Consider the following 16139-nt stretch of genomic DNA (forward strand, 5'->3'; position numbering starts at 1 on the left):
CAAAAAGCAGGCGGGCCAGCTTGAAGCAACAATGCCAGTCTTATTTTCCTTTTACTTGCACCTCACTAACGACCGGCAGCACGCCGCCCAACCTTCACGCTCACTTTTTTCCTCCTCGTTTTTCTATCCCCCGGACCTAGAACGTGTCTCCCTTTTCTCCCTTCCGCCACTGTCACCCCCCCCCTCCTCTGGCCCTCGTTTTTTACACCGGCTCAGGAAGGTAGGAAGTCTCCTTCGCGCGACGTACCTTTTCCGGGCTTCCCTTTTTTCTCCCTTTTTTCGCCCTTTTTCTCCCTCTTATTGTTCTTTCTCGCCAGCCTTTCTCACGAGCCTCCTCTCCTTCCTCCACACCTTCTTCCTCTTCCTCTTCCTCGTGGATTTCCCTCTTCTCGCGGCCACGGCCGTGCGGAATTCGAACCGGGGTTCGATTTGGCGGCACCCAGTTTGAGCTGGTCGGCATAACTGCGTCCGCGTCGACTACTCACTCCCAGAGTCGTGGCTTCTCTCTCTTTTCCTCTCTCGCCTCGTGTTGCCTCCTCCGCGGTGCCTGTCCTCCTCGTGCCTCCCTCTATTTCGCCCTCGTTTCTTCTGTTCCTCTTCTTCTTACGAGCGTTTAGTACTGTCCTCGTTTGGTAGTGATGGGTTGGGGATACGTTACGGCGGTGTGGAACGTTGAAGGGAGCCTTGGACTTGGTGCAGGCACGGAAGTGTGCTTGAAGATTTTCGGTGGTTTTAAATGAGAGGGATTATTGACGAGGTTCATCGTCAGTCTGTTAAAGTTAGAGATAGAGGTTGATAAATTACGTGTAATAAAAATCTTTTAATTTTGGAAAATGTTACAGACAGTATTAAATTTGTCTTTGAAAATTGTTAACATGGATGTATGAGAAATGAGATGTAGCTTCCGCGGGAGGATTCTGCGTTAATGTAATATTGATTTTTTATCGTGAAACTATTTTAGAGTGGTTTTTTGTGCGCAGTAACAGGTATAATGGACAGAAATAGATGAGCTATATTGGTTCTATGCAGGTTCTGTATCAGTTCTATGTCAGTTTGTGTATATTGGTTTTATGTCAGTTCTACGTCGGTTTCATATCAGTCCTGTCGTATCGATTCCATATCGCTTACACAGGCATTAAAAATTAATTCTGTTTCATTTATGTATAGGTTGCGTATCAGTTGTATATTGAGTATACTAAATACATATCGGCTCTTTCAGTTCTGTATTAATTATGTCAAATAGGTAACGATTCTGTATTGGTTCTATATTGGCTTTACTTCATTTGAGTTGACGAATAAATGAATTCCATATCGCTTTCATATCGCGAACGTCATCCTCGACTTTATTTCACGTGATAAATTTCATCAAGTGACTATCGTATGATTTTCATAACATCAAAATTTATTCATTATCTTTATTTTCAATTTTGATGCGATGTCATACTAATTTGACAATTTTATCATTTACATGTGTGCAATAACTCTATATTTACATGTTTCTGTCAATAAGGAGTTATAACAGAAGGATAATGGAAACAAGCAAATATGTATAGTGAAACTAAAAAACAATTAAATGAAAATATCCTTTTATATTTCAAATTAGAATTGTCGTGTATAGTTCGTTGAATTTTTAATAAATACATACAGCAAGACAATTAGAACATTTATAGATAATAAAACAAGAACTGATTTGAGTATAAATTTATACGTAATTACCTTATAAAGACATTTTAGTAAGAACTTCTTCAGATAAAATTATACAAAACAGAAAAACCTGTACGACTATTTCTAATATTTATTATTTCAAGATTATCATCGTTAAGTTTTCGAAACTGCATTTTACTTTCATCGAATATCATTCCCTCACACAATTCTGCTTGCTTATTCCTCCGATTCCCTCTCTGTATTCTTACGAAAATTAATAACAACCTTAAACCCGACTTAAATTCAATATGCATAAGAATCATCTCCGCCGACAGTATTCAGATCTCCATAACTATCTTAGAAAAACTGTTCTACGTGATTCTCAAGTATAAAAACTTCAAAAACGGCCACAATCCCTGCCATCGAGTCTAGGTGTCGCGCTTATCGAACACTTTCCCGCGGCAATTGAATTAGTCCCATCGCTATCTACACCCTAATCTTCTGCTTCGCCTCTGGCCTTGTTCTTCCCGAAGGAGTGTTTTCCATCCTCTTCCGCCTCGATCGCCTCCTCGTCCCGTTTCATTTTCTCTTTCGTAAACAGTTCTCGCCAGCGGATACCGATTTTCTTCCACCGCCTTTTTTTACCCCTCCACGCGCTGCCGCTGTTTCCCGCACCAGCAGCCTGCGCTTTCTCTTTCTGGCCACCCTGCGCTCCCCTGCGCGCCACGCTATCTTGCCGATCTAAAATTACCCCAGAAACGACGAACGGTCCTCGCTTTCTCGCTCTCTTTCGCGCTGGCTGGCGAACGCCCGAGCGAGCAACCTCGGCCCTACCAGGTGGAAGATAGCGTTGGTTCCATCGGTCTTGATCGAATTGGGGGTCGATGGTTTGATTTGGACGGGATGGCCTTGCCAGGGCCTTTCAACGCGGGCTACTGTGGCGACGAAACAAGATACGGAAGGACTGATGTATTGGACAGGTCGAAGGAACGAATACTCGTTAGATTTAAAATAACAAGGTTGCTGTTCGAGAAAATAAGAGCGGGTGTTACAGCGTGTATAGTTTCAAGGTTCGGGATACGTCTGATTTGAAAATTGACTCGGGTTTAGATAGCAGAAAAGATACTCCGTGGCGTGGGGAAATAGGATTGTTTAGTGTAATTGAGGATTTTAACTCCCAATGGTATTGTGAGTTAAATTGTATTATGACACGATAGGTTGGAGTTACTCTTCTTCAGCCTGAAGAATGATCTGTTATAACATACCTACGTAAAATTTATGATTTACTATTTTTATTTGCTTTTATCAGTCTCTGTAAATTATTCGTGAATAGTTTCGAGGATAGTACTCGAGGATTAAGTGTGCGAGAATTTTTAATAAGTTCGTCATTTTTCGGAATTTAGGAATCTTGAACATTCAGCATAGTTGAGGTCTCTAAGAGATTACAGAAATATAAACATTTTAGGGGAATCAGAAAAATTAGAAGATTTAGAAAATTTTTTAAATGTAGCAAGCATAGGAACTTAAAGTATAAAAACTTTGAGACAGATATAATAAATAATTATATGTATAATTGTATAAAAATTAAAAAATTTGAATGTATTGGAAAATGTAAAAATGTTCTGATTTAGTAAAATACTTCTGAAATATTTTGTAAAATATGTGAAATTTCAATAGTATAGAAGCTCTAAATAGTTCGAAAATATAAGGAACTTTAAAGGCATTAATCATGCAAAGAGTTTGTATCATATAAAAAAATGAGGAAATTGACATACATATGTGAGAAATAAATTGTAAAACCTTCAAAAGTTCAAAAAATTAGAAAATCCATAAAATAAAAAGATTAAGAAGTACGTAACTGTAAATGATGTAACATTTGATATGCTATATTATTAAATAAAGTAGTTGAAACGTTTATAATTGAAAATATTTAAAGAAACCATAAACCTTTAATGAACATTTACGTATCATATACGGACATGGTTGACTAGTAGATTTGTACGTAGTGATACAGACTGAAGATATTTCATATACCGCCAGAATTGTATAAAAAGTAATATCACCTTATCAAGCTAAATTCTTTTAAAAAAATGTATCATTTTTAAACACTAAACTAGGAATATATCCTAAACAAATGTATTCTGAAATAAAAATGTTACTTTTTAAAGTCATCAGTGGAATAATATCTATTACTTCTTACTCGTGCATCGATGACTGCAATCGTGACGAGCTGCAAGTACGTTTTTACTAACAATACGCTTTTCCGGGCTGAAAGTGCCGTAAACGTCCTCGTTTAAGTTACGATTATAAGGTACGCGGAATGGTTCGCGCAGTATGTAAATTCCTGCGGTACATTTCACGCGCCATAAACTTATGAATGAACGGCACAGACAGTTGTCCGATTTGTACTTCGGGCACGGTCATCCGCGTTGTTCGGGAGACTACTCTGTAAATATGTGACGCATGAATTTGAGGAGATCACCATTTCATAATACGGATATCAATTGGAATAATAAATGATGATACAGGGAAGCGTGCCAACTAACCAACTAATGCCATCAAGAAGGTATTAAGTGGTTTTTTAAATATGTACTTCCTTTTCTATGCAATTTTCGCATTTCCGTTAGTAGTCACAGATGTCCCTAGATATAATTATTATGAGGAAGTATCCTACAAATGTTTTTTATTAAAACGAAATTGCGTTGAAGGTTTTGTGTTAAATTTATCAGATGAAAAAAATTTAATATTCGAAATATAATCTCAAAAATTGAGTACTGCAGAGAATTATTAGAATTTGTCTTAAGTTCATTAAAATAGCGTGTTTTAAAGGTAACTCTCAGTAACTATTCAAGAAACATTAATTATATGTTTAGAATAATATTATCTACGCAAAATATAGAAGTTGGAGGAAAGCCATGCTAACAGTTTAGCAATTGAAATTGGAAGAATGTTGCAATCAAAGCTTACAATTTGATCTTTAAAAGACTTTCTCTCTGAAAGCCATCAATTAATACAATATTAATTCATAATTAGAATAATTTGTCTTAAACGTTACCAACTCCAACAAAATTTCGTTTAAAACGCTTTGATTAATAGATTAGGGAAATCAATCCCTATGGATTTCCACAAACTCATCTATCCTCCATCTCCCAAATTCTAACTTAAATATTCTAAGAAGCAACTATATTTGTAAAATAGTTTCAAATTGTAAAATAATACTTTAGGTTATGAATCATCGAAAAAAATTTAAGCAAAATTTACCTCATTTCTGCAAAAGTCTGTTTAAATTCGGCATTATGATGCGTCCAACCTGAGTAGTCAACATGCTCCTTCGAATTCAGGCACAGAATTTCATTCGATTTCCACGAAGGCACTCAACGCTCCATAGACTAAGATTCACGCTACGACGCCGAATTTTAGCGGCGAGAAGATCAGAGAAGCGACCAACCGTCTACGTATACAAGTTTCAAGAATAAATCCGTCGAATCTGAACGCACCTGTTCTCTCCCCTCGTCCGCGCTCTTCACCCTTTCCCGATCGCCACGCTGCTTGAAATTTCGACGACGTTCTCGAGTGCTCAGTCGCGATCTGGACGCGCGTTCACACGCCACTGGGTGGCCTACATTCGAAGTTAAATCCACATCGTGTTCCAGTCTATTATAAATTGGACTCCCGGCACATGCAAAGTGCCACGAGAAGAAGAGAGGGAAAGAGGGACCATAGAACTGGGAACAGTTCATTATTTCCTCGAAGACGGAGACCAGTGATTTCCTAGAGACTTTGTTCTGGATGTTGAATCAACCGATTTGTTAGGAAGTGTACTTCTGTATCTCTTTCACTAGCACGTTTCTTGTTCATTCTTCTTTGTTTGATAGTTTCTTGCAGTGCTTGGTAGACTGACGAAGGATTGAACCTAACGTGTACACTTTGTATGACGAATTTCGGTGACCTAATTGTGAGAGGACCACTTGGATACTTTATTCTAGTGTGCAAAGTAGAACTAGGGGTAAAGGAGTGGAAGCTGCGATGGAGAGCAATTGAATCGGTGAGTTGAAGAACCGTACAGGTCCAAAATTAGACACTTTCAAATAATCTTAGAACTATATCTGGACCTTAGAGCCAAAGTATTAAGTCACACGGACAGTGGACATAATATATTCTGACTCTGGTGTCCACATATGTAAAATGCATAGAACTACATGCTGGGATCAAATATCTCAAAACATGGTTTTTGGACTTGTACTGTTTTTTAACTTACCGATTCAATTATAGAAAGTGATCGTTAAGACAGTGACGTAAAGTTTGTACGTATTTTTTATTTTCATTTTTAAGTGAACGTAATTTACTTTAATTATATAAATAACTACGGAAACTATAAAATTACCGCCATAATTAAGTAAATTGACATTTAAAAGTCATGTATATAATTGCAAAATAGAAATGTAATAATAATGTAATATAATATTGTTTTCTTAATGAACATAGGTTGTACTAACTATGTTTATTTTCCTGTGTCTTGCAAAGAAGAAGTCCGCAAATTCGTGTTTATTAAGACTTTTGTTTAAGTTTGAGATCCAGAATACGCTTGTAAATTTTGTGATATTTGTTTATAATTAGACTGTGTATTAAGTTCTGTATATTTTATGATTCAGTGAATCATGGCTTCATTTTGTCCAAACTTCCTTGCAATTTAGGAAGTGTTTTACATTTCTTGAATAAGAAAATGAAATTAATAAGTTTAAAAGCCGTTTTAACTTATACAAATACTTCTTATCTCATATAGATCTAGTACAGAAGAAATCAAAAACGTGATAAAATTATATAAAACTGTATCTACATATAATTTCCTAGCAGCAGCTTTATTAGTATTACAGCAGACTGCACCTCTTGATCATTCATCAATTTAGAATGAGTATGACATTCAAAACAATTATTTCTGCTGCTATAGTTGATTTTATTTTTTATATATCTAAAAATGATAAATAAATTTTATGTGTTTATTTTAAATAAAACTATGCTCAGTATTGCCAAATACCGGGACAAAATGTCTTCCAGTGACGTTGTAGAGTACAAGAATGGGGTTACCATATCGTATTTGGTTGGTCCGGCATCTGACAGTACTGACCTAGCTTAATATTTGTTGTGTTTGGTAATTAACCACGGGTGATTATTTCAACTTCTAGTACAAAAGGTCTAGCTATGTTTGCTCGCTATTTTATAAGCAAAGAAACAAAAATGATCAGATCTCGTAAAAATTAGATTCACTGCAAGAATCTCGAGCCCCGTTGTAGGTACTATTTAAAATATGTAAAACGCGATTTCCATGAGACGCGTGAAGGATTGAATAATAATATAATAATTGATCATTTTTAGAATCTTTCCCTTGAAAGGGAATTAAACTATAATATACCTGGTAATCTTTTTGGACACTAATTGTCTTAAGTTTATATCTAGTTTCGCTACTGTTTCTCAGTGTACCTGCAACACCATATTGTTTCCAATCTTTCCGTACCTGCTTTGAGCTTCAAAAGCGAACGTTCAGTTAAAATTAAGTTTACTCTGCAACGTTTGATACAAAAAGGTAGAGAGCAAACCCCTAAAAATTGTAATTGCTTTTTCATTATAGGTATTTTACTTTACACCTTTATAATAACGTTGGTAAGAGACGTATGCTAAAAACAATGTTTTGAATTTATTGTTCAATCTTTAACAATATTTAAAAGTTCGGATCTGTTGCAGTGTATCTCGGTATTGTTCTGAAGAATATCTAATAGCAGCAGGTTAAAATTCGAGCCCAAAAAACACTAAAAATACACATCTAAAGAGATATATACTCCTGAGTACCATCAAAAAGCCGAAAAATTTGCCAGTCGTATGAAATCGCGTCACGGTTTCCGTATTCTCTTCTGGTAGACTAATTTATTGTTCGTCGCGCGCATTAGCTGAAAGTTTCATTAACTCCGTATGAATCCGGGCCGCGTACGCCAGGCAATTCCGCGTGGCGGGCCACGCAATTTATTTTCCATACAATTTTCATGGGCCCCTTAACGAGTTCCATGCTTGCGACGTAAATCGTGACCGAACGACCGTTGCAATTTAATTTGTTTGCGATTATAACAGCCTGTCTGCGTTGCCAAACACCCGTGAAATCTTCACAACGAATTTGCGAGGTAAACACTTGCTTCTTTCAAATATGTGATGAGTTACGTGACAATTTTCTGAGCTATCTTGAATGTGTAGGGTTACTTGACTTATAAGTGTTTTATCTTCAACTGTTATAAAATATTAGGCTGCATTTCTGAAGGGTACTTGATTGATCGAGATGGAATTTGGAAGGGGCAGGCCCAAAATACAAAATTTTAACTTCGGGTATTTATTATTTCACGGAATATTAATATAAAACATTCATCTGAGATTGTAGTTAACCTGGTACTGGATTAGTAATGAGTAGTTGATCACTTTAGTAAATAATAAGATAGCGTTATTTGAGGTTTTTCAAATTGATCAGACAATAAGTGTAAATATTTCATTATATCATATAATAAATAAAAAAATGAATAAGTACTTTGAAATCATTATTTAATGAAGTGATCGACTACTGGGTACTGATCGAATATTGAGTCGTAGTTGATTCGACTACTGGTTTAACTATTACCTTATACATGATGTTACTAATCTTCTGTTTAGAGCAGTGGCACACAACCAGCAACCGGTGAACGACAATTTTTTCGATTCTACTAATAGAGACTGTAAAATTGAAGAAGATTAATAACACGATGGACAAAAAGAAAAATTCAATGTATCTCTTAGAACCGACAAAATTGTCATTCACCAATTATCGATTGTGTGCGCCTGGCCTTGTACTTTTTCAAGCTGTCGTTCAGCTATTTACATTCAAAAGATAGTAATAATAAGTTTGAGACTAATATTACTATCATTCACAAATTCGGTCATTGTAATTTCTGTTGCCGAGAAAATGTTTTATATTGTATTTTTGCATTCTATTGATATAAAAGAATTTAATAATTAAAATTTTTTGGGGGTTACTAGGAAAGTGTCCTTGACAATGTTTTTCAAGGTCAAGATCACTGAAGCTGACTTCGTTCTGTGTTGAACTTTAATGGTACTTTATAGCAAATTTTGACCGAAAATGAAAATTTGAATAGAAATTGGAGGAAAGGAAAACAGAATATGAGAAACATTTATCGTGACTTATTTTAATTAATTATAACAATTATTTTCATGTTTTCGAATTAAAAGCTTTAGTACTGTCATATTTCTTCAAATACATATTTAACGAAAATAATGTTATTTTTTTATGATAGCCTGAATGCTAAAATTCGAAGATTAAGCATAGTTAAGTCGTCTTGAGAACGATACATCACCGGCGTGGATGCTCTCATCTAAGATAACAGACAACATGGTTAACTTTGGCACGTTCTTTTATGACGGAACATTGGGACATGTGTTAGGAGTATCAATATATGTATACACACACGCGTTTACAATATGAATAGTGTCATGTTAACATTGACATTGACACTGACACTGACACTTATTTTCTTTGAAGTACGCAGAAAAACCTCTCCGAAGGCGAATGCTGGCCCACATCAACGCCGACTGAATTAACGTACGAAATTAGTACATACGACACGACCAGGTATACTTTGTCAGCGTTTATCAATGTTACCTATGTCCTCTGGAGTTAGCTTAAGCCGTGTCTTGAAGAAGCTTATCCCAACATTTCACTACGTGTAGCGCTGTAACTAACTTGATTAAACCTGGAGTGATACACTGATGTCACGGACAGGATACAAGAGTAGATTTTATGAACGATGTGGTTTAAAACAATACCACTGCCTTGGAACTTAAAAATAATTTTGATACTTTAAAGGAAGTACGGTGATGATACAGATTAATAAGTACATAACATAGTAATTAAAATAAACTGTATCTAAATTTTAACCTTTTTTGTAAACAAGATAACCTGCAGAGGTATTATTGATTAAATTATGTAATACAATGGATATTAGGTTTGCATGATGTTATGCCTTAGTAAGAGGCATCATTTACTGATATACTGTTAAGATGGATCTGCACTATATGTTGTATAACAAAGTTATATAACTTTTTAGAAAACAGAAAATAGGCATATGTATAACATCTCTCTTATCTGTATTTTAAAAAGTTATATAACTTTATTATATAACATGTAGTGTAGACCCACCTTTATATCATGAAAAAGGCATCAATGAGCTGTTCACAGGCTAAAGCAATTAACTTCACTTTTTGAATTGTTAAAAATTTTCCTGTCAAAGAGCTTGATTGGTTCTTAAGTTTTTGCATTTAAAATAAATATCAGTGTTTCTGTTTTATGGAGTTAATCGATTTGCAGATAAGGAAACAATATGATAATTTCATTAAATGTTAATGCACAAGTGTTTCGTTACATAAATGAATCATTTTACTTGAATACTGTCATAAAACCTCTCAACATTTAAATATTGTTGTAATATAATACACACATGATATATTACAATATAATTGTCCATTGTTAGGATAATTTATAATAAAACAGGGAATTCTTAAGAAGTACTTTCTTAAATGTCTTTTCTATTAAAGTAGAACGTCTTGCCTAGTTTCATCCTGAGATGCAAAGTGGTTTCATACTTTTGTATTTCTAAGCATTTCTTTGTGTTTCTAAGCGAGCGGTGATGTCTAAGACTAAGCGCGCGAATGCTCGTCCTTCTTCCATCTTTAGCAAAATTCAATTAATATGAATGAATAAAATCGACAACTGAACGAAAGAATACTCGTGTCACTTAAATTTTACTAAAGTAAGGGAAGAACGAACATTCGTTCGCTTAGTCTAAATGTACCATAATAATATGCTGCGAAATCGTCTAACTTCTAATTCAACAATGCATACAGCGTTTCATCTCCAGCGTGATCATTTGTGAAACATCGGAAATTCATCCAATTTATCTCATAATGACTACGAAACTTGGTAGCACAGTTAATCCAACCATCAACCGAAAGAGCTAAAACGAATACCTTTACTGGTCCATCAGCATCGATGTACGCCCCAGAATCGGAAGCATCTGTTACGTAACGTCGATGAATTCGTGAGGGATTGACTGGACCCCACAAAATTCCCCAGAGACCAGTCATCGCGGCCGTTTGTCCAAAATTGCTCCGCTTGTGATCGCCGAATATGCATTCCACCCTGCGAAAAATTGCATCTTCCGTGGAGATGCGTATGCATATGCATATCCGTAGACCATCGGGGGGTTTTGAATGTGGCACGCAGATGGATCCCCCGGATGGAACAGGGTGGGGGGTGAACTCGTGGTCTGGCGCATTGTGTTGTCCAGGCGTTCGTTTCGCGTCTCCCGTAGGCCTGCCGGCTTTTAATTAACTCGTTTGTTTGTCCGCGTCCTGAAATTCTCTGAATCGCTGTGTACGCACCGCGAAATTGCATTTTTCTTCGACGTCCGCGTGTCACGAGCTCCCGAACCTGCTGGCTGAGGGAGGAAGCTGGAATTGCGACGCCGCACAATGCCTGGTCGCTTTGGTAAGAGCTTTGTTAATTGTTGCGCTGGGAATCGAACGTGAATTGCTTATGGAGTGTTTCGAGTACCTGTGGAGACAATTCGTCGGATTTTTCTGTGCTCGAACGTGGTACCGTCTCGACTCGATATGGGTAAACAGAGCTGAAAATTCAGGAAAGTATCGAATTCTACGTCAAGAGGATTGTAAAATGTGACCCTATTGATTGATTTAGAGCAGAGAGTAGGAACATGAGTTCGTTTTATTTTTTGGTTTAAGGAATCCCAGAGGGCCTATTAATATGAATACAAAAATTGGAGAGATAGGGTAAGAGTGCCAGTTACTGTGTACTGACCTATTACTGCGTCTCCCTTTTATTTTCAGATACGTACATCTAATAATAGTTAAACTGGAAATGTTTATGTCAGTCAGCGCGCAAGAATTGGTACCCTTACTCTTGTATTATTTTTTAGAAAAAATTAATAAAAGTATTTTAATGATATGTAAGTTTGAAATATAAAAATACAATTACAATTATTTACTATGTACCAAGCACATACATATATACTTACATGTCTGAAGCTTATGATCGTATGATGTAGGATACATAAACAGCAATAATTGGACTGTGGACTGTCCTAAAACAATACCTTGAAACAATACAATACGTGATGTAGGATATACATGTGTATATACCTTTGAAATGCGTTTGTGGAATGTTACTAATTAATATCTACTAATAATGATGTATTATAAAAGTCACCATAATTTGTAATTATTTTTTTAAATTAATCCTTATAGTGTCGAGTTTTTATGCACCGAGAAAGAATTGTGTACTGATCACAGATGTTGTTAATGGTAAAGAAAAATTTGTATACACATCGACAAATTCTTCCAAAATACTTCAACCAAAGAAAGTTGTATTTTTCCCTTACATTTAGCAGTAAAAAATTAGAAATTGGAAGAGTTTTAAAGTAGTTACCAATGGAACTGTCCACGTTAATTTTAACACTGCATCCTGCTACCGATAGATCATTAGTTTGGCACTAAATAAGAGGATTATTCTATGTCTAACCCAAATTTAAATATTACCTAAGCCTAATTTACATTTCACCTAGACAGACCCATGTCTAACCCAAATTTAAATATTACCTAAGCCTAACTTACATTTCACCTAAACAGACCAAAGCCAATTGCGATCCTACAAGAATACATGGTATACAAATTTCTTTTGCATACATTTCAAAACTAAAGCCTAGCAATGGTGTGTCTAACAAAAGTGAAAACTACTCAGGACTTTGATCTTACCAATATATTATAATATCTACAACCAAAGTCATAAAAATTGATGAGTTGTGCTTCTATGTAATTACCTTGTTATTTTATTACCAGAACCTTATTTAGTGCCTTCTTAATTTCTTCGTAGTTAATCGGGACATTAAAGGAAGAATACTTGTGTGATTGCCTGCAATGGTCATTTTGAGAATTTAAAGTAGCAGTTGTTGGAGTGATCATGTAACCGCTCTTAAATCACTAGAAGCCCTTACAAGCGGTTCTGATCGGGTTCGAGCAGACTAGAGCGGTTAAAGCAAGCTTAAGAGACACATTTCTGAAAACGGATTAAAAATAGCTCGAACACTGTCAGAGTAAATTAGTATGGATTAAAAATAACCTAAGCCTCGTCTCTTGCAATGTTCCACCTAAGAGTTAAATAACTGCATTTAATAATTGCACTTAGCTTTATAGTTTCAATTTTGGATAACACTGTGCTTCGAGTAATTGAATTTTATAACAGCTGCTAACGTATCTATATGTATAGTTAATTCAAATACGAAAAGACATATTCTTTTGTTACAAGTTCATTACTGTTGTTCTTATTTTCTGAACTCTTTGCAACAAGCTAGTTTCACTTTCGTGTGCTGGTGTTAATGTAGATTACAACACGATACATGTATGTACACATGTATATACATACGAATTGGTAACGTGTTTTTATTTCTACAAACTTGTGATTTGAAATTCGAGCTTATACCAATTTGACACATAATAAAGGAAGAAACAAAGAAAAAGGAATTACTATATTCTTAGTTCGGCCGCTTTCATAGTATTGGATCTTTATCTTGACGAACGAGAGAAACAGACTTTCAGCTTCTAACTTTTACCCAAGAGAAAGGTTCAGAAAAGCACAGGTTAGGTTTCCGCAATCCTAAACCGCCATTTATGTCCACATTTGTTCCTGACAACAGAACAGAAAAAGCAGAAAGCGACATTAGCAGTGTAGCTACCATCCCTTACATTCTCGAAGCCACCCTTCTAATTTTCTCCCTCACCTGTAAAAAGCCAGTAAAGGTAAATTCTAGCAAACCCCTGCACCTTCACGGTACCTTGCACTCTTAAAAAAGAGAATGAAAAAGCAACAGGATGCGATACTATAACTTCTTCCTCTAACCCATTGATGAAGACGTTGATCGGCGCAAAAACATGCGAAAAGATTGCAGGTACTAATAAATTTCCACAAAAAAGGTTGCCACGAGGGTGTTTCTCTCTTGGAACAACGGGAGCTCGTACAACGAGTGGGTGCCGTGCAATTTTTACGCGTTCACCCTCGTCGCTAAAAAGTTGCGTTTCGTGACCCGTCAAGTCGCAAGTCTGGATAGGACTTACGCAGGAGGTGGAACGGGGCGAGTCGCTGGGCGAGAAACTTCTTTGATCTCCAGCTCGAGCCTCGACAGGCCGGAAAACTTGGGAAGATCGAGGAGATTGCGGCGGAAAGGGTCGATCGATCTTCAGGCGACTGTTAATCCTTCGGACTGGAATGACGGTACTTGATTAGCCTGTTGCAAACACTATTCAGCTGGTAAACTCTGTTTCCGATGAAAATTGCGTTTGATAACCCTTGAAACTTGATAATGAGCTCGTGAACTTTGTTTTGGCTTGGCCTGTTTCATGGAGTTGCGATACAACTATCGAGTAGAGTTGCAAATAATGTTGGAGTTTTCAGGATAATTTTGATTAGTTTTTATGATTGAGTCAGCTCTGAATATGGCTAACAAGAGGTATAATTGAAATGATCATAGGCGATATTGTATTCTCACTATTGCGTATTTCATTATTCTACACGTCAGTACTTAAAATAAGTGCCGTATTTTTCATGCGCGTTTTGTTATTAACTTTTTAATAAACAAATAGCAATGGTTAAGATTTCTTGAGAGTTACTGAGAAGAATGTTTGTGATAACTTGTTACATCAAGCTGCCTCTTCTATATTGAATAATTACCGTTTTTGGTAAGAAAAGTAACTAGGTAATCAGAGTGTAGAGGGATCCGTTAGTTTAAAAATTATTCTAATTATATGTATAGTTGCATTTAAAAAGTATTCAGGGTGTTACCTCTAACGCGATGCACGATTTTTCACCCATTTACTGTCAGTTGACAAAATTTAGAGAATTTAGAACAAAAGTTGCAGGGTATAGGGCGTACAATAAATATCAGTAAAAAATTTCGAAAACAGTTTGTTTCCATGGCAAAATCAAGGTCATCTTGAGTTTTATAAACAGGAACATATTTCTTTACCATGTAGTACAAGACTATAGAAAGAATATTTCTTTTTACCATATAGTACAAAACATCGAGACGAATTCAAAACACGTATTACATAATATTTTTACTAACATATTACTCAATTTAAAGTAGTAAAAATGTGAAATATTTAACTTTTCGTCGTATCCTTAAAAAAAAAGAAAAAAAAATGTAAATGAAGTAGAACTTTAAATTTGTTTTTATATATGTACATATAATTGCACAGGTGATACACTTCTACAGTTATTGTTAGGTAACCATTTTATGGTATACTTCCCTGCTTGATCTTTAAGTAGTTAATATTGTGGTTGGCAGTATATTAATATTTTTATGAAAATTACTTATTACTAAAATTTCGTCAAAATCACGATCGTTTTGCCAGTTAACTTGGATCATAAATTAACTAACTCATCTTCATTAGCTGGAACACTTCGTTTACTTCCACTAACTGTTCATTAAACCGCCCAATATGCATTGGATTAAATCAACTTCATTTTACGTTCTACTCCCGAAAGATCTCTTCTCTACCATCATTTTCTAAAATTTAACCAACGCATTGAAACAGTAACTATTAAATATTATGAAGTTATTATGCGAGTTGCGTTATAATGTAGAAATAGAAAAACAACATTACTGCACTCGAAGTAAGTTATTTTGAATCAAATACTAGAAATTTTAATTCAAATATGTAAAAAATCAAAAAAAAAGAATGAAACATTGGAGTAATATTCGAACCTGAGATATTTAATACAAGAAAAATCAGTTAAAAATGTATATCCTATTTATATGAGTATTTGCGAGAATTTTGTTCCTGGCATGCGAACACTTGAAATTTCAGTTAAATTCAACGAACTCGTTGAATTTTATAATTTCTCTTTTTTATAACCCGTAATTTATATTTAAACCCGTAGGTGATTAATTTCATGGATTTTATTTCATCTTCCTACCTTTTGGGTTAAAGAATATTTAATAGAGTTACACGAAATAAAGTATAATATATGTAGATATAAAAATAAATAAAAACGAATGGAGGAGACTAGGAGCAAACGTAACAATTTGCATTGTTCACTTTGTAATTTCCAAGTTTCTTAGAATTTTTAAAAAATTCATATACATGATAGTTAATCTACATTATTGGGCAATATAATACACTACTTTTTTAAAATAAGTCCTTTCTGAAAGTATATCATTTGTTACTTAAAAGAACTTTTATTTATTAAAGAAGAGTTGAAGTTGATACCATAACTTTTCCCTCATCTAAAAGGGATTGATAGGACCAAAAACTAGTTAGGTTCATGTTTGCTTTGCTCTTCAATCATTATGCAAATATTTAGAAAAATTCTTCTAAACAGAATCGTGGTGACGTGC

General features: G+C 35.2%; 2 protein-coding genes across 6 annotated transcripts in view; one reads left to right on the forward strand and one right to left on the reverse strand.

Moving 5' to 3' along the window:
- The window catches only part of LOC143188666 (uncharacterized), a 28501-nt gene extending 23159 nt beyond the window's left edge, over nt 1-5342 (reverse strand). The window contains exons 1-2 of one of the 5 annotated variants that reach the window (XR_013003561.1): nt 4906-5342; nt 660-770 (exon numbers count right to left, since the gene is read on the reverse strand). Coding sequence is in view for 2 of the 5 variants with exons in the window: in XM_076393059.1 (XP_076249174.1) it covers nt 2138-2474; nt 3845-3852 (345 nt within the window). In the remaining 3 variants the exon portion in view is untranslated. Of the gene's footprint in view, nt 1-659; nt 771-1785; nt 2475-3844; nt 4251-4905 lie in introns of those variants that run through there. The other 4 variants (XR_013003562.1, XM_076393060.1, XM_076393059.1 and 1 more) reach the window with 4 other exon arrangements.
- Nucleotides 1-16139, forward strand: part of Ror (tyrosine-protein kinase transmembrane receptor Ror) — a 444527-nt gene that overhangs the window by 156016 nt on the left and 272372 nt on the right. The gene's annotated exons all lie outside the window — the stretch shown is intronic.

Source organism: Calliopsis andreniformis, chromosome 3 (genome assembly GCF_051401765.1).
Source record: "Calliopsis andreniformis isolate RMS-2024a chromosome 3, iyCalAndr_principal, whole genome shotgun sequence".
NCBI classification, from domain to species: domain Eukaryota; kingdom Metazoa; phylum Arthropoda; class Insecta; order Hymenoptera; family Andrenidae; genus Calliopsis; species Calliopsis andreniformis.